Genomic DNA, 18,914 nt, shown 5'->3' with positions numbered 1-18,914 from the left:
CGGGGGGGCCGTTCCTCCCAATCACGCCCCTCCAGGTCTCACTGTCATTGCCCACATGAGCATTGAAGTCCCCAAGGAGGATGAGGGCATCTCTGGGAGAAGCGCTTTCCAGCACCCCTCCCAGAGACTCCAAAAAGGGTGGGTACTCTGCGCTGCCGTTTGGTGCGTTAGCGCAAACAACAGTGAGGACCCGTCCCCCCACCCGAAGGCGGAGGGAGGCTACCCTCTCGTCCACCGGGGTGAACCCCAACGTACAGGCGCCGAACCGAGGGGAAACAAGTATTCCCACCCCAGCTCGACGCCTCTCACCGAGGCAACTCCAGAGTGGATGGAGTACTCAGCCCCTCTAAAGTCCTATTGATAAACTGAGGGGATAAACACTCACTTGAAAGGTATCATGATGGTTTCTTTCTTGTGACATCTTCAAAGTGAATGTTTAGGCTATTTTTTTGTGCAATCAGTAGGACTTTTGAGGCCTTGTTAAAGACATTAATGACTTAAGCCTAGCATATACCGGCTATGGCGCATCGTGTCATATCATCATATTAATACAATACATATAGTTAATAAAGTTAATAACAGCGACGTCACGCAGAGGCTCTGGGTTAGGGGCCCCCTGAGCTCATGGGCCCCTGGCCGCCTTGGTTAATCCATCCCTGACTAATCCTGAAATGGAAATACATTTAATTAAAAGTGTGCCTGACGAGGAACAACTCAAATAACTTTTTGGGTCTCACAATATAAGTGTGGTGGTTATCAAAGCAATGAATAACATGACTTCGGTACATGACTTAACTTTATTATTAAAATGTCTGTGAACATAGTAAAATAAGTTATACATCTGTCCATCTTCTACATAACTTTCTTTATTCTGTCAACAGTTCATAATAAAGACAGCATTGGGACAGTGGTAGTTCCTGTACTTCTGAAATGTCCTAAACAACAATGTTCCAAAAATCGCTATTTAAATAATTTCCACAGGAAATCATGACATAAGCAATCAACTCTTGGCCCTTAAAAAAAAGAAATCATTGCTATTACTAAACAGCTATACAATTCCTCAAGCATACGATAGAAATGTTATTGCACAATAGGCCATCTTGCAAAGTAGCAAGCTTCACTAAGTCTCAAGACAGATACATTTCAGACAACAGATTTTTGATGCTTTAACAGGATAAACATGTTATTTATGAACTTACATAATTTCTTCTGCTTAAAAAAAAAGAAAAAAAAAGTGAATTGTGGTTGAGTGGTAGATGGGTTGTTACTGAGTGTTCAGGGTGGAGAAGGGGTCAGGTTCTTTTCCTGTGACACCTGCTTTTCAAGGCTCAGACATGGTTGACCTGACTGGATCCTGGGCTGCTGCCTGCTGGGATATGCAGTCCTGCCCCTGGCCTCCACTGGGCTGGGGACCCCCAGGGAGGTCCTGGGAGCCTTGAGCAGCCAGCGGTCTGCCATCCTGAGGAGGGGGTGGGCCAGTTCCAGGGGGCAGCTGCTGGGGAGGGACACCGTAATCCCACGGTCCAGGGAAGCGCAGGTCCTGTTGGTAGGGGGGATATGGACCTGGGGGGCCTCCTCCAAACACTGGGCCTGTGGTGGTGGTGGTGGTGGTGGGTGGGTGGGTGGGGGGGGGGGGGGTAGGGTTAGGGTTGGGGGGGGGGGGGGTTAAACAACATGACATTGGTGCCGTAGTACAAACTGCAGGGCCATGAGACCAAACAAAAATAAAATTAAAGAAAATCTAGAGAAGGGATGCACTACCTGGATGATGTGGGATGTTGGAAGGAAAGCGCATGGGACCCGGACCCAGAAGAGGCCCGTGGCGGGTTCCCATCATCGCTGGGTGTCCGTTAGGAGGAGGTCTGTACCGGAACTCCGCACTGGGCATTCCCTCAGTCCCATTGGCCTGTCTTATCCCAGGGGCCAGATGGGAAGGTGGAGGGGGACGGTAGCCATGTGCAAAGGGGGGAGGTGGGGGGAGTCGCGGCCCTGGGGGGGGAGGCCCGTGTGACAGGGGGCCTGGGTCCCTAATGGGAGACTCCAGGAACGATCCGGGTCCCTGCGGTCTGGAGCTCTGACAAACATCAGCAGACAACAAATGTAAACGTTTAACTCATCAAATCTCACCCAGCTATAGAGTTAGGGTCAGGCCACTCCCACAATGCTCAATCACGGTACCAAGATCCACACTGTGATTTTAAAATTAGCACTGTTTCATTGCAGCTAACCTCACATCCAAACACAGCATTTCAGGGAAAAAAAGATAGGATTTCCACCACAGGGATATATAACAGTTAAAGATGCTGTAAAGCAAATTCCATGATTTGCTTCTCAGTACATTTTATACGTGTGAAATGAGTTGCTGAAAGAATGTGCAAATCTCTAAAACTTTGTCGCACTGAAATGTGGAGTTAGACCGTTGAACAGTTTCTCACCCGTTTTCAGCTCATGTTTTGTATAGGCAGGGAAAAACCCAACCGATCTACGTCACAGCGACCTATCTACGTCAGATCACAGACGGTTGCATTCTGTTACTCAGCTGGTACGATGCAAAGACAGTAAAGTAATTAACACATTAAACACTCAGAAACTGCAGGTAGGTCTGTTCTGATATCTGCAATTGATTTAGCTAGTGTTGCTGTTGTTGCTAAATTCGGGGGGAGTCAGGTGGCTGAGCGGTCAGGGAAGCGGGCTTGTAATCAGAAGGTTGCCAGTTCGGTTCCCGGCTGTGCCAGATGACGTTGTGTCCTTGGGCAAGGCACTTCACCCTACTTGCCTCGGGGGAATGTCCCTGTACTTACTGTAAGTCGCTCTGGATAAGAGCGTCTGCTAAATGACTAAATGTAAATTCAATAAATTCGAGGGGGCGGAGCTTCAGCTCCTTCAGGCGACACGCCCCCCCCCCCCCCCCCAAGTCTCAAGCAGAGAAGACTGCTGATTTTCTCACGATTTCAAAGCCTAATTTAACATACTTGTCTGTTTTTTCTTTCGAATTTGGATGGGTAGTTAACAACACATTCTTCTGTGGTGTGATGAACTTAAAACTCATTTTCAATTCCACTTTACAGCATCTTTAAGGCTTTGAAATAACCATGCCACCATTTCAAATCAGTGCTGTGAGACCACACATAAGGATTGGGAGTGTCAACCATTATGTCTGCACCCAAAGACCGCCTCCAGGCGAGCAGGGTAGGGAAGTGCAATGATACACAAGCACACCTTTCATCTGTCCTGGGCAGCGCACCACACCCTGAGCCCCTGCCTCTATACTCACTGGCTCTGAACACTCAGTAGAGACCTCATTTCCTGTTTCAAGGCTTTCAGACCGTGTTGGGTCTGTCTGCTATTAGGAGAGCAGGGATAGAAGACGCACACACACAGTACATAAGGGTGGTAAACCTGGTCTAAAGTTCAGGACAGGGGAGGACAGGACAAGAACACACACATTAAGTAATGTATCAAGTAGTTTTTTGACATGTAGTACACAAACATACCAAATCCTCCATATTGGTGGGAGAGGAGGTCCGTGGGCCAGGATCTGAGGAGAGGAAGTGTAGAATGATGAGAGCACTTTCCATTTCCTGTTAAAAGGGCAACAGTAATAATAAGAAGCTGGCCTTGCATACCTGAACGGTTAGGCACTGTGTGTTTCTCAAATGGAGGCCGATGCCCTGTGGAATGAACAAAAACAAATAGGTTCATCCTGATTCCAGGTGATGAATATGACATATGAACTTACTCTTATTCGTTACAGTTCACATTCCTTTTACGTGACAGAATCCAATTCTGTATTTGCAAGCCCTGCAATTGGCACTTGAGTAAAACTTAAAGCAGTTCAAACTTCACAACTAGCACACACATCGATTGACAAAGTTTCTCACTGGCTCAACCTACTACAATCTCTTCATAATAGCAAATGACAACAGAGGAAAGTAATAACAAGGCAGGACTGCAAGCAGGCTTTAATATGGAAAGCAACCCGAGGAATGAAACACTGGATTATCTGTTCAAAGATGGCAGAAGGGGAGGAGAAAAGAATGGACAGTGACCACAAGGGAGAACTCAACCTAAAATGAAAGTTATCATCAGGTCCTTTTAAAGGGGCAAAAGGAACATCAATATAGTGAAGAGATAGACTAGGAAGAGAAAGAGATTATCTGAGAAGAAAAAGTTAAGAACTTATAAAAGAGAAAAAAGGGTTTAAAGAGTAGAGGCGGAGCATGCGAAAGGTAGACTGATTGGCTGATCAGGACCCTTGGATAGCAGCGGTGCAACTGGAGACTCACCGTAGGAGTCAATCCTGCGCCCAATGGGGGCGGACAGGGGCCGCCCAGGGCCCTCTATCATTAGAGGAGGAGATGGGGCTCCTCCGCTCACAGGAGAGGGCCCGTACGAGTCACCTGTTCAAACCAAACCACCCGTTTTAACCACAAGTACTGTCACCACAGCCAAGCACAGAGCCAGCCCCTGCTTCCACAAAGCCAGCTCCGAGAATCGAAATCTCTTCCATCTAGTTCAACAATGACCCAGCCATCAAGATGTACATGATCAACTTGCCACCAATGTGGCGGCCCCACCAGGATTTGGACACAGTAACAACACCACAGTAACAGCCAATCCCATCCCTCCAGGGTCAACGTAAATACAACTAAACAACGTTAAAACAAGTCTTCAACAATAGAGACATTAAATTAAATTCACTCGTGTGTGTGTGTGCATGCGTGGTGGTGATGACAGATTACCACATCGGACAGCAGGCTGGCCAGAGTTGGATGCACGGAGATCGTTCAGTTGGTTGGAGAGAGAGGCAAGTCTAGAGACAAAGGCAACAACATTTATGATTGATCAGCTGTAGAGCCTTGCAATGCACACGTACAATCTGTAACAGGCTCAAATGTAACCGCAAAATCCTAAATACGCCGTCATGGCTTTTTAAACAAACCTGGTAGGGAGCTAGTAGTTCAGATGTAAGGTTATGTGGTTGAGCTCACCTCTCATGGAGATTCCTCCTCAAAGTCTTCTCCTGAGACAGGCTTCGCTCAGCAGTGTTGGCAGCAACCTGGAGACCAGAGGAAGAGTTGTGCTGAACACCAGGACTAGACGCAGAACAGGGATGGGAGCATGAACATGGAAGGCTTGGATGTGTCAACATACCCAGTTCTCATGAGCCTTCCGCTCCTGCTCAGCGATCTGGAACGCACAAGATATGAGGTCATGGAACGTAGCCTCAAACCTGCAGGAGGACACCATTGGAAGCATCCTCCTGACAACTCTTTCCTACTTAAGCGTTGATGAGGTGACTTTGGATTCCAGGTTTGAGAACTAAGGAGCAAGGCGAGGATGTTCTCTGCTCACCTGGACTTTGAGGGCCTTCTCAGTTTTCTTCACCTCCTCCTCCATCTCCTTGATTCTCTGCCGGTAGATCTTCACTTCCTGCTCTGCTTCCAGGGCCCTCCCGTCCACCTCGGAGAGCTTCATCTCCTTGTCGCGACGCTCCAGTTCCTCATCAGTCAGGCGTCTGTGAGGGCAACAGGCCATGTGTCGGAGGGTCCATGTAGAGTGGGAGCCACAAAAACACGGCACAGACCTGCCACTATGTCGGCTTACCTCTGGAGGGAGATCTCCTTCTGCTGGTACATCTCGGTCATGATCTCGTACTTCTGTTGGAGGATTTTTAGCTGGTTTTCGATCAGGCTCTTCTCGCTTTTCAAGGACGTGGAGTCGTGTTCCAGCTCCCTGTATTTTTCTGGTCGAACAGAATCAAGTTCTATGTTGAAAAGACATGTGAAAGAACAAGCAAGTGAGAGACTGGATTCATGTTACTGCAACGAACCTTCTAGAGCTTTCCGATCCTTCTCCTCGTTCTGCAGTTTGGTTTGGAACCGGTTGCGCTCCTCCTCCACAACAGACAGGGTGGTTTGAACCTGTGGATGGTTCGTAGATTGAGGCAGGTGAACACTTGGTTCTGACATTGAGTATTTGCCTTTTAAGGGGCACATATGAAATGACTGGCACCATCTTATACTGGCCTTACATTTTGCTCTGATTTGAATGTCTTAGGAATCCTCTGACAAAAAATAATTTCCAACTCAGGTTGGGCTGTCACTTCTGCTCAATTACTAGCCACAGGCGTCCCAGATGCAAATATTACCAAACGGGTTGATTTGATCAGTTCCAATGGTCGCCAATGGTCTTGTGGTGTGAGATATGCATGGAGCATTTCTGACAATGAAGATCATTGGTTGCCAAGGAGAGCTGCCTTAGGGAACCAGGACGAACACTGAAGAGTTCATCCTTATGATTATCAGATATACCCTGTAAGACCATTTGTCTACACTGTATAAAGCATGAAGCAGGATCCCTAGCACTTTCATTGAGTGCTGCTCCACCTAAAATGAAGGAAAGAAGGACATCTAGTTTGACAGCCTTGCGTACGTGTGCATGCGTGTTGTGTTACCTGAGAAACATCCATCAGCTGCTTGATTCTCTTCTTCATGGAGCTGGCTCGATCGGCAACTGAAGGAAAACTCTGGTTAAGTAAATTTTCTGGATCTGAACAAATTCACTGACATACAAATAAAGTACATGGTGAAGAATCTCAAGCCATTTCAGCTGTTAATCTCACCGGTGCCGGCTTCACCATTAGCCACAGCTTTGGTGTCGCTCTTCTGCAGGTCGTAGGCCTCCAGGTCGACCAGCAGCTCTGTCAGGACCTGTCGCAGGGAGAGACAGGAGATGAGCAGGAGACAATGAGCGCCTCGTGTCCATTAGAGGCCCCTTTATTAAGATAAATCTTTAGAACTGGGACCGTCAGATGAGGGAGTGTGACGCTGGGTAAACAAGCTCACCTCATTGCTATGATCCTTTTGAGCGATGGTGTCCTCATATTCTTTCTGGGACTTGATAAACACTTTTATTTGTTCGCACAATTGGTGGGTTTTTTCTTCCAAATCTTTGGCTGTGTTTTTCAGCTGCAGGGAGGAGGATACAGTTTGTAGAAGAATGGTGCAGTCCTAGATCCCAGAATCCCTTAATTGAACATCCAACGGTGTGTCAATGTATCCTGATGGAATGCAGAAACAGGATCCTGTGGTGTACTTACTGAGCTGTTCTCCTCCTTGAGGGTGGTGTGATCCCTCTGGAGACACTGGTGCAGGGTGTTGCGAGCATCTTCTCTGATCTTTGACTCCTCCATAAGAACTTTGGACTACAGAGATTGAAAATATGCATAACTTGTGTAATATAACGTATGGAAGTAATATGGAGTCATATTGATCACACCACCCATACCTTAGCGAGAGCATCCTGTGTCTTCTTCATACTGTGTTGCAGCTTAGAGATGTTTTTTTCATAATTTGCCGACTAAAGACAAAAAATACAAATAGGCATGACAAATCAAGCAAGTTGGGAAAAGGAAAAGAGCCATACCAATGTGCTATGATAATAATCATTGTAATAGACAAACAATGAAAGCTCACCTTGTCCACATGGGCCAAATACTTTGCCCTTTCACCATCAAATGTTTGCATTATTGAGTCACATTCCTCAACCAGCAGTTCATTATGTGATTCAACCTCCTTCAGAGCAATCTATTGAAGAAAGAGGGTAAAAAAAAATAGGTCAGGCGTGTTGACTGGATAGATTTTACCTAGACATCTTACACGAAGACTACATGCAATACATCCATATATAAAAAAAAAACTTGGAACGTGAAGTTGTAAACATATTTTAAGGAGCAACTGTCCCATCACTGTGCAAATTAGATGAACGTTTCCTCACCTCAAGTTCTTTTACCCTTTCTAGGGCCGAGTCAGCTGATTCCTTTGACATTTTTTGCTGGTTTCGGAGGTGTTCGCGCTGACGGAAACAACCCCCCCCCAAAATACTCAAACTTCATACATGTGTGGAGTGGAGTGCATAAATAAGCCACTGAGAACACCGTAGCTTTAATAAATTACCTGTGTCTTCAACTCTTCAACTTTTGCAAGGACAGCAGTGTTTTCTTTGGTTACTTCGTCTAGATGTTTCTGGATGTCTTTTTCCTCCACTGACGGTTCAATACAATAGATGCATTCAGTAGTGAATCACATTGGCAGAAGGTTAACAATCTGAAAGACAACGCTACTGTCTATATCAGAGAAAAATAAAACCTTACCAAGGTATTCCGTGCGCCTCACCTGTGGGGATACACAAATGAAAGGGGTGGTCAAAAGTCTGAGAACATGTATGGAGTATAACCTCTTATTTATGTGAATGAATGCAACACAGAATAACTTACTATCAGAATGCTCTTCCATATGAAACACATAGTGGTGATGCACCCTAAAAATACAGTGGTCAACACAGGAACCCAGGGAAACCCCATACATGTTGGACCTGGATTCCATTCTTCTGGCAGGTTAGAAATCATCTGTAAAGACACAAACACACCCAGCCGGTGTCAGTCCAACTTAAACAACAGTTCTGTATATTGACAGGGAATGCATGTACGTACATGCGTGTGTGGGAAAGGTGTGATCTAGTACGCTTCAATGTACTGCAGGGCAGCTTTGACAAAATAAGAAAGGTTAACAAATCAATCCCTATGCACACTGCCTCTAGCTGTAGAGATGGACCTTTGGCACAGTTGAGCATTCAGGGCTCGAAATTAAGGTAGCCTATCTTTTACTTGTCTGAGAGCTTAAGTTACTTGTCCAAATATGTTTTTGAAAAAGCAAAATATAAAAGTGCAATTAATAAATGATTTTATAACAATGCATCCTTTATTTAAAAAAATCTATTCATTATACAATATTCTGTAATTATTTAAAGTTATTATGGTAATCAGCCATTTCTTTTTGATTAATTAAGCACAATATGCATGAATAATTACAAATATTTGACATAGCTTGTACTAGTAATAGCCTTTGATTTTGACAGGAGGGGGAAATCTATTTTGCAGATATTAATACATATAGCCTAGATTTATTTGTACTTGGACAACTACAAGAAGTTCACTTGTCGAATATTGAATGTACTTGTCCTGGACAAGCGGTTAAGCCCTGGCATTTAAGAAACGGTTATTGGTTGTGCTTTAAGCACAACAGACCATCAGGGAGGCCATGGAGCCCTATCCATTAACATATACCTTTGAACTGTGCACGTGTCAGACAGGCAACAAACTGCTAAGAGTTTCTCTGAGAAAATCCAAGATTAAACAAATTTAAGACACTATTGCTATCTTGAATTTGCATATCTATCTGGCCTTCTGGGGATTAAGATTGCGACACATGCACTTTCAACCCTATAAATTGGGTAATAATTTACAAATAAACCATTGACCACGTCAAATCTTTGGACATGAGACAAACTCGTTACAGTAGACCTTAAGTAAGTATGGTGACCAAAAGCGATAATAGGCCTACCAGCATGCAGAAACAATTCAACTGATTAACAACATTTGGTTATGACGGGAGACCTGTGATCTAACGTCCATAATCTCCAATCCAAGCGTGAGACCTACATACTGAATCAGACTTCTACACATGGACGGACAGCGTTTGGTAAGTCAACTAGTTTCATACTTTCAACAGTAGATGTTTATGTATGAGAAAGGAATCTGTATCTAAAACGTTAGCTAATAGGCTACGTGAGATTCACAATTTAGCTAGTCGGACGTCTTTACTTACATGTTGAATTTCCGTAATAAACAAGACATAAAAGGTATACAGATGATCAGATTCCGTCATGGGAACGGGTTGTGTTTCTTTCGAATCCATTTTAACCAGCTCGCTATCTATCTGACTTGCTAGTTTGACAGCTACGTTTGCTAGTTTTTACAGTGCTAGGTATACATGTAGCTACTAAGATAGCTATTGGCAGCGCTATGCTGCTCTGTAAAATGTAACTATCATTTTAGCTTTTCTTTTTGCCTCCAACGAGATTTGTCATTAATAGTTTGATTACTCGCCAATGTACAAAAACGCTTCTCAAGCCACCGTCAGTGCCAAGGCTTAGCACACGTCAACAAAAAAGGGGGAGGATCTTAGAACTACAACACGTCTTACGTCATATCAAGAGCGACACATAGACCAATTATCACCCTACGTCACACGACTGTCAAGCATGCTCAACTGCGCATGTCGGAGGCAAAAGACGAACTTCTCCCGGGTATAATACACTTGGAGTGTCGACCAGGTCATCATATATCTCTGGCCACTGGATTTCAGGGCTTGACATTAACTTTTTTTTTTTTTACTAGCCTGACGTTGTCAGTCAGAATATGAGTCTGATACCGCTCCGTTGGGCTGTGAGTATGGGGCGTGTTTCAACCGAATCCGGAAAAAAATGTCTCTTCACTCAATTGGATAGACCTACAACCAATCAGAGCAACGTAGTATGTTGTTTGATGAAAACGAATTCAACCCAAGCGCTCTTTGGTGATGTGGTTGATTACATTACTGTTGATCATCTGTCCATCATCGTATAAAGCCCACCCTGACAATTTGATTGGTCCGAACAGCTCTTGTTCAGAGATAGTTTTTCCACAACCGAGCGACCCCAGACCCAACTTCCCGACCACATTTTTTTGTGGGCGAGTTAAATTTGGCTGGTATCCAGGCTAGAATGAAACAGGCTCGGTTAAAGAAATCCGAGATCATGGCTATGTTCAGCAGGCTTGTATCTACAAAAGGCAGTCCTCCCTGACGTTTATAGTGTAGAATGGAGTGAAATACAACATTGTGCACACTGCCAGTGAGCGACCCGAGTCTGACTGAGGCTAACAACGTCAAAAGTGTAACGGGGACGCAGTCTCACTCAGATTGCCAGTTTTACACAAATCACAAAAATAATTGGACCAGCTGGCTAAAAGCAGAATTCCCATATCTCTTGAAAGCTGCCCTGCTCGACTTTTTAGGTGTAGAATTGACTGTAAAACTGTAAAATTATGAACTTTGTGACATGACGTGAGGACATGGCTGCCGCCTAAGACTATGCGGTCTGCCGGGCGACATTCTCACTCAAATTTCAAGACTTTCGTGACCCAAATCAAAATTCTGATGTGACAGATCAATGGGGAATCGCTTTCTCTCAAAGGCTGTCCTCCTCGACCTTTTTGGTCTTTTTAACTATTTCTATAATCCGTGTACTTCTCTAGCCATTATAAAGGCTATCCTTTCCCGTTTTTCTGCAACCACATTGCGCGCGCATCCCGAATGTTTACAAACAAATAATTGGTCTATACTCTTGGCCACCAGAACCCGTCCAGAGAATGTCTAATATAGGGAGAACTGCCACTTTTGGGAAACTTCCGGGTTCTGAACTGGTTGCAGTTCCACTCAAGTTCCATATGAGGGCACTAACGAGCCAGTGCAGAATGAATGGAGGTCTATGGAGCAATACCCCTCAAAATCCACTTTTCTCAGGATATAATTTTGGGTCTAGAAATTTGAATTCTGAATTCGAAAGGGGAGGAAAAAAAAATACACACTGCTGGGTGTTGGATTTTTTCAAAGTCGCCTTTCTGTTCTAAAAAGCCTTTTAAAATGTCAATGACGTCATACACATCGTACGACCAGAGATACTGCTTTACGGCAAGCTCTGGTCACTTCCTTTTTTCTCTCGAGGCATCGACAACACAGCTAACAGGTTAGGCTCTACTTGTCAATACACATGCTAGAAAGAGATTTGGTCTTCTAATGTTGTTGCTAATGCTTTGACATTCTGATTCCGCTTCGGATGCCATCAAGCGGGATCTCTGGTCGTAGTCAGTCCTTCACTAACCAATCAGCATTCATTAGCAGAATGCTAGCGTGTTATGGACAACAACGACTCACCCTGTAAGAATTCGAAAGTACATAAGTACTCGTTCATTCAACTTTCGACCTATAATCCATGTTGAACATGCAAAAACTACAATCAAATCTGAGATTTCTCCACGACAACCAGGCGAAAGAGACAAATGTAGCCGTTTAGCTCCATAGACTCCCATTCATTTTGCACTCTCTCACGATCACCCCCAGTGGAACTCTGGTGGAACTGCAACCAAATTCGGTACAATGGGGCTTAATAGGGAGTGGAAAGGCTCTCCTTAAACAGGCTCTGACCCGTCTACGGAAAGCCTGTTTAAGCGCTGCAAGACCCAGTCACTGGGTCTTGCAGCGCTTAAACAGTCAAGAGCTAATAAAGTCTTGCAGCACTGCTTGATTTACTGAAATTATTATGAAATGTTATGTACTAGCCATTTGCCTACTTTAGCAAGTCACAGTATCCCCTGATAGTGTAGGCTAACTGAGAAAACACAGTAAATAATTCCTCTTTCAAGTAATAAGCCCCTGTTGAAGTGTTGAGCATTAAATTAGCTGCACGGTCTGTAGAGATCTTGGGACGAAGCCACTTGTTTTGTGTTTTGCTAATGCAGAATTCGGTCATATAAAATCGGTAAAATAGACATAATGATCGAGTGGCACATAAAGTGTGGCAAGTACATGTCTCTTCCAGACTTGCCCTACCAAAAAATCCACTTGTCCCGGACAAGCCTTAATGTCGAGCCCTGTACATGGCTAGACTCTTGATACAGATCAGAATCCATCATATCGGGTACACCCAAAATCAGCGAATCTCACAGCCAAATCAGCGCAATAGATAATGCGCTGATTTCTTCGTTGAAAAAAAAGTGGAAGACTTGTCTGTAAGTCTGAAATAAACTGTGAAAAGGGATTTGATGATCACTAGTCTAGTGATTACGTTATTCTGTGTTCTGTGTTTTTTTTTTTTAAACAAAGCAACCGATATTGCCAAAAGCGACAGCAAGCTAGTGGACTGCCGAGTCGCTTTCACTCCAAAATAGCGGAAACGTAGTGCTGCTACTGGGCACTGGTATTGCAATGGAGCATTTCATAGGATTCCTAAGATCCAGAGAGAAGAATCCCATAATTCCTGACAACCACCCATGGGTTCAACTGAGGATAGATCAGTCTCTTGGAATGACTTAATAAATATGTAATGGTATTTTTGTGATGAAAAGTGCACTGATATAATTTACATTAGCTAACGTTAGTAGCTAACCGTTGACAAACGTTACAGACTAGCTAACGCTAGCTAGCTATACAAGTTATAAAACTGACTGCATTAACGTTACACATAGCAATTTGTAGCCGGTAGACTTCAATGCTGAATATTCATCACTAATCCAGCTGATTGCGTCCATTTATATCCCTTGAGGCTTTTGTAGGCTTTCAAAAACTCTCCAGAATAGGACAAATGAAAGTTGATCGAGAGTTGTAAATATCTGGATACAGAAGGTCAGGGAAGCCTTCCGTTTCACTTGTAAAAGTCTTAAAAATAACTCCGGGAGCATTATATGGATCACCAATGTTTAATCGATCAAGTTTTGCTTTATAGCTGCCTATGGCTGTGTCTACTACCGCGCACTTGTGCACTTCGAGCACTGACTTTCAGTGCTTAGGGCGCTTACCCTGACAGAACCAGCAGAATTCAGTGCACTGAAAGTACCCGGATGACGCACTGCAAACGGTCAAAAAATGCAGTGTACAACGATGGACACTACTCGCCCTAAACGGGCGCCATATTGGCTACGTAGCGGAAGAGGAGGAACCCTTTCGGCAGCTTTTCATTTAATTTCTAAAATAATGGCGGACGAAATGACTCGCGAGCAGATTCGCCTTAGATTTGCGGGTGTCACAATCAGATTTGCGTCCGTCACTTCCCGCCAAGTGGTTAACTTAAGTGTTCCATTTGAGACAGCACTACTCAGCGACGGAGTGCACTACAGATGTAAGTGCACTGTATTGCAGTGCACTGTATTGCAGTGTACTTAGTAAAGTGCGCGGTAGTAGACACAGCCTATGTCTTTTGAATTAAAGTGCGCAGAATGGCCAAAATGGCGACGTAAACAGTAAAGTCACGTGACGTCCGGAGCTCTATTGGCTTTCACTTCTTGTCAATCTAAGTTCTTTGGTGGAACTGCAACCAGTTCAGAAGCCGGAAGTTTCCCGAGAGTGGCAGTTCTCCCCATATTACATTCCAGAGATTCTAACCCCTCCTCAAAATGCACGTAACAAAAAACAACAGTTAATTATTAAAATAAACGCAAGAAAAACACAATTAAACACAAAAACACGCACTTACCAAATCAACGACTTTTCCCCAATTTTGAAAGAGCACACTGAGGAGATTTTGCATGTAAGCATAGGCTGGTTTAGATGTAGGTGGTCCTTCCTCGTTTAAATGAGAAGCTGATGTTGATTTCAAAGATCCTAGGAAAACAATATTTGTTTAGATGCTACTATGCTACTATGCCCACAGCATTATGGCTTCATGGATCAAAATGTTTAGTTTTTTTTAGGACATACCTGAAGATGGTTGCTCTGTCTCAACACCAAGTCCGATGTCAAAAGCATTGTCAAGAATGCGTTGAGGAACCTGCATTTCCTCTGTATCTTTGAAATTTAGCTGATTGTCTTTGTTTCTGTTAAAGTGCCCTCCGTCCTCGTCTATGTCTGCTGAGTTTTGAATTTCATCATGGCTTAACTCCTCAGATGCATTCTTCTGTTGGTTCTCCGACATGGTCAAGTTGACAGTGTCTGAGTCTGCAGCAGAATTTGGAATATTTTCCTCTTCCGCTATAGCATAAGCTATGTCTGTTGAATGAATCACAAGATTGCCTCATTGAGCATGCAAAGATATATGCCATTTGTTGGAATAGTTGACAGTTGGGTTCACAGTCAATGCAATCTTCTATATTTTCAGTGATATCTGCTTGGATAAATATGTAGATGTTTTTTTCAAAACTAGGAATATTAGCTTACCTGTACGAGTGCTTGATTGTCTCTCCTTTGCCAAGGGAGCACTGTCGCTGATTGCAGAGTACTTCTGACGGAGGGTGAATGCTAGTTCCTGGAAGTCATCCAAGATGGATGCCTCCTCATCAAACATACTGGTGTCCCTCTGTTGAAGGTCAGCATTATTATCCCGGCTATCCAGCATTCTCTCTATGTCATCAAGGATTGGCATCTCTGAGGCTTCCAGAATACCCTCCAGCACCTTTTCAATGTCCTCACTGTTGTCACTCTGAGAGAGGCGAACAGCTTTCAATTCTTCCTCCAAATCAGAGAACAATGCCTCCACCTTGAAGAGGTTCTTGAGACCCAGAAACTTTTGAAATCGCTCCATGTCCTCCTCCTTAAAGTGGTCTCGAAGCAGAGTCAACCTTAAAACACTGTCACTGTATTCTTGCTTTTCTTCTGTTAAAGGCATTACAATCTGGTCAGGGTCTGTGTTTTCTGCATCATTGTACATCTCAGGCTTGTCTGGTTTTGTTTTTACATCTGTGTCATATTGGTTTAAGTCCAAATGACCACTCGCAATCTCAGGTTCAATATTCATAGATTCAATTTCTTTGAGTTTCTCATGTTCATCCACACCTTGGATTTCAATGGGTTCCATCTTGGATGTTGAGAGGGCTGCATTCTCATCCTCAAGGAGTTCTTCACCTTCTTCCTCTAGACCTGGTGCCTCCTCCGGGTCTGGTGCCTCCTCGGGGCCTGGTTCCTTCTCTAGACCTGGTCCCTCCTCGGGTCCTGGTCCCTCCTCCAGACCTGGTTCCTCCTCCGGGCCTGGTGCCTCCTCCGGGCCTGGTCCCTCCTCCGGGCCTGGTCCCTCCTCCGGGCCTGGTCCCTCCTCTGGGCCTGGTCCCTCCTCCGGGCCTGGTCCCTCCTCTGGGCCTGGTCCCTCCTCGGGTCCTGGTTCCTCCTCCGGGCCTAGTCCTTCCTCGGGGCCTGGTGCCTCCTCTGGGCCTGTTGCCTCTTCTGGGCCTGGTGCCTCCTCTGGGCCTGGTGCGTCATCCACACCTGGGGCCTCATCCAGATTTAGAGCCTCATCCACGCCTGGAAAGTCCTTTGGTGCATCTTTCTTCCAATCAATGATCAAGTGTTCATTGAATCGTCTGAATTTTGTTTCTTTCTGTTCAGAATAATCTGTGAGTGTATCCTTTTTCATTTCCTCGTTTTCTAGAGGCAATTCTTTATGGCTTTCCTCATTTGTGGTTTTGACTACATCCTTGTCGTCCAATTCCTTGGTATTTCTCTCAGAGACAGTATTTAGATCAGCTGGGTTTTCAGTTGTTGGAAAGGTAAGAGAGTCTGCTAAGACATTTTCAGTCTGTTCAGCGGATCTTTGCTCATCAATATGAAATAATGATGGGCTATCAGGTCTGTCGCTCATTACTGATTTCAACTGATTTGAGTCTTCAACACTGTGCTCACCAGACATGCTTGTCTCCTCTGGATCCTGCTGTCCTTTCCTTATCTCAAATTCTTGTTGTGTGTGAGAAGGGTTCTTTAGAGTGGTTTCTGACACAATCTCTTCCTCGTCTTCATCTTCCTCCTCTGAATCAGGCACATTAGCTGTTCTTGGTCCTCCACTAACAATTGCAAAAACTTTGTCCCCGAGTGTTGTCCACATGGTCTTGTCCTCTGAGGCCTGTTCATCCTGATGTGTGTCCAGATAACTGTCCTCTTCCTCTGCTTGCTCAGATGGCAAAGTGTCCTTTTGTTCCAAAACAGAACTTTCATCAGGGAGAGACAGTAATGGAATTTCTCTTGGGAACCCACTTTCAGCATAAGAAGGATGGTCTACTTTTTCACTCATCTCTTCATAAGAAGTAACCTTCTCAGTTTCCTCATCATCAGAAGTGACAGCATCAAATGTAGTTCCAAGTGTGGTTTTCAATTCAGGTATAGGTCTACCTTCTGAAAATACCGTAGCTTGATTTTCTAAAAGAGACTCATTTTGGGTCAGATTTTCATCCTCGGGATCTGGGGGAGAATCTTTGGTTTTACCATGCTCTGAGTCAATGGCTTCAGATTCCACTGTCTTTGTGTCTAAAGTTGGGTTTGTCCATGATTCAGACTCAGACCAAGATAAGTCTGAAGGAGCAGTATCAGCTAGTTCACTGCCCCTCTTTAACTCACCAAACAAGCTGTCCTCATCAATAACTGGAGAGATGTCGCTCTCAATTTGATCGCCTTCTATCAAAGTTACTACGCGGGATGACTCAACTTCAACAGTGGTCCTATCTGGACTTGTGTTTTGATCTACAATGTTGTCCCTGTGGTTCTCCCCTGATGACGATAGGGAGGCTCTCAGCAAGGAATCCATATCGTAGTTGTCAAACTTGTCGAGTCCAGTTTCAAAGCACACAAAGTCTGTTTCCTAAAGAAGAAAATACATTATTTCTTACCAATTTCAGAATGCAGTCTCCGTCTCAGAAATAAAGTGATGTGTTAGTGATATTTACCTCGGCAGGTATCTCAAATTCCTTTTCAGTGTATATATGGTTTATTGCCAAAAGTTCCTTTGGGAAATAGCCAAAGCGACTGCCAACCTATATAAACAACAGCAGCATTTTAAAACAGAGATGACACAGTTGAATCATTGATTTATCCACCTTACTGATGATTAAACATTAACTTACACTGCCTGCCCATACATCCGTCTTTTTGCCAGATAGTTTATAGTAGACATATATTGTCTCTCCCTCCTTGAAAGTCAGGAAACGACAGTCGATTCCATAGAAGTCCCTGACAGCCTTCCCCCGGCATAGGAGCACTAAGATAAGGATAGAAGATAAGACATTCACAGATAAGTTTGTATGTTTGTCCTTATCAAATGACCAAGGTAAAACTTTTTTTTGTCTACTTGGGTCTGACTGGGGATAACGGGTCCCCACAATATCACTACTAGCTGGGTAGCCTTTGTGAAATTACCATTTTAAGTTGTTAGAATCACACAATCAATGTAAATTGTCTTACCGACGGAGCTGACATTTTAATGAGATAACTAGTCTAACGATAGTTAGGCTGGCATCTAGTTTAGGTTAGACACCGCCGGTAGGCTACAATGAACAGTAAGCTAACTTAGCCAGAACTGGTTGGCTTGTTTGCTAACTGGCTAGCTATACACACTGCACTTGCACATTATGTTTTCAGACGTTACAATGTAGCAAGCTAAACATTGTCAGTACTGCATTTGAACATAGGCAATGTCTTAGTGACAGATTATCTTTGTTATTCTGAAAACAACATCTAAAACCGTTAGTTGGAAATAACTAAGCGATCTAGAGTATCAAATGTGCTAGCTAGTGGTGGTACTACTACTGCTGGCGAGGCGGGGACAGGGAGAATATAGCCAGGGCTGTCAACCAGGTTTTTGCTAAACATGGGTTAAATTGCTCGGTTATCTGCGGTAGTTGGCGACTGATAACGAGGAATATACAATTCAAGGCACAGTAACGTGACTTAAACTCTTTCACCGTGGGTTACCCCATGTCACCCATCCAAGTGTCAACAGGTCAAAGATAAATACAGGGAGGATGCGGCCGGGGATACTTGAGCAGGCTAACGTAAACGGGTTTCACCGTTAAAGCACCCAGAAAGTTCGCTGTAGAAATAGTAAAGTACTCACTGCTGCACTCCTCGTCGGCGCATCTTTTAAAGTCGGAAAATCGTCTTTCCACAGAGGCCTTAGAATTTAAAGTATGTGCAAATACAAAAAAAACTAATAGGTATGTTTTATGTGCTGCCATGCTGGCAGATTTGTTGCCACTGACGGCCAAATACGCCCGAGCATGTGCAGATGAGGTGGACACGTCAGCAAATCTGTAATATCCCTTGTTTGATCACAAAACGTACATTTTGGTTATCATTCAACAGTTCGGTGATGTTAATGATTTATTAATAAAAGTCTTCCAATACTAAATCAAACCAAAAACACAAGCAAGCATCCTTTCATTCAGAATATTCATACGTTTTACAAGCATCGCCTAATACTGAACAAAATAATACTGGTATCGGTGTCCTTTATTCCTGTTTAGATGCATTCCTTTCCTGTAACAAGATTAATACTACTCTTTA

General features: G+C 44.0%; 1 protein-coding gene across 3 annotated transcripts; it reads right to left on the bottom strand.

Annotated features, from left to right (window-relative positions):
- Positions 1–778: 778 nt before the first annotated feature.
- On the bottom strand, positions 779–18,623 carry mia3 (MIA SH3 domain ER export factor 3). 3 transcript variants are annotated; one of them, XM_062468313.1, is made up of 28 exons: positions 18,466–18,623; positions 17,477–17,610; positions 17,300–17,386; positions 14,811–17,214; positions 14,355–14,642; positions 14,131–14,258; positions 8,279–8,410; positions 8,156–8,177; positions 7,959–8,047; positions 7,780–7,857; positions 7,479–7,589; positions 7,291–7,362; positions 7,103–7,207; positions 6,849–6,971; positions 6,626–6,713; positions 6,458–6,516; positions 5,834–5,924; positions 5,608–5,746; positions 5,356–5,518; positions 5,155–5,190; positions 4,992–5,059; positions 4,743–4,813; positions 4,287–4,400; positions 3,627–3,671; positions 3,495–3,538; positions 3,275–3,343; positions 1,762–2,074; positions 779–1,590 (listed from the first exon to the last, which is right to left on the bottom strand). In XM_062468313.1, the coding sequence occupies exons 1-28, from the start codon at positions 18,584–18,586 to the stop codon at positions 1,322–1,324; spliced, it is 5,463 nt and encodes a 1,820-aa protein (XP_062324297.1). In that variant the 5' UTR covers positions 18,587–18,623; the 3' UTR covers positions 779–1,321. The 3 variants fall into 3 exon arrangements, with proteins under 3 accessions (XP_062324297.1, XP_062324298.1, XP_062324299.1); XM_062468314.1 differs by having other exon boundaries at positions 3,275–3,340; XM_062468315.1 differs by lacking the exon at positions 3,275–3,343.
- Between the last annotated feature and the right edge of the window lie 291 nt (positions 18,624–18,914).

This window comes from Osmerus eperlanus, chromosome 8 (genome assembly GCF_963692335.1).
Source record: "Osmerus eperlanus chromosome 8, fOsmEpe2.1, whole genome shotgun sequence".
Classification (NCBI taxonomy): Eukaryota; Metazoa; Chordata; class Actinopteri; order Osmeriformes; family Osmeridae; genus Osmerus; species Osmerus eperlanus.
Note: the sequence above shows the minus strand (reverse complement) of the source record. Positions and strands in the feature narration are given on the sequence as shown.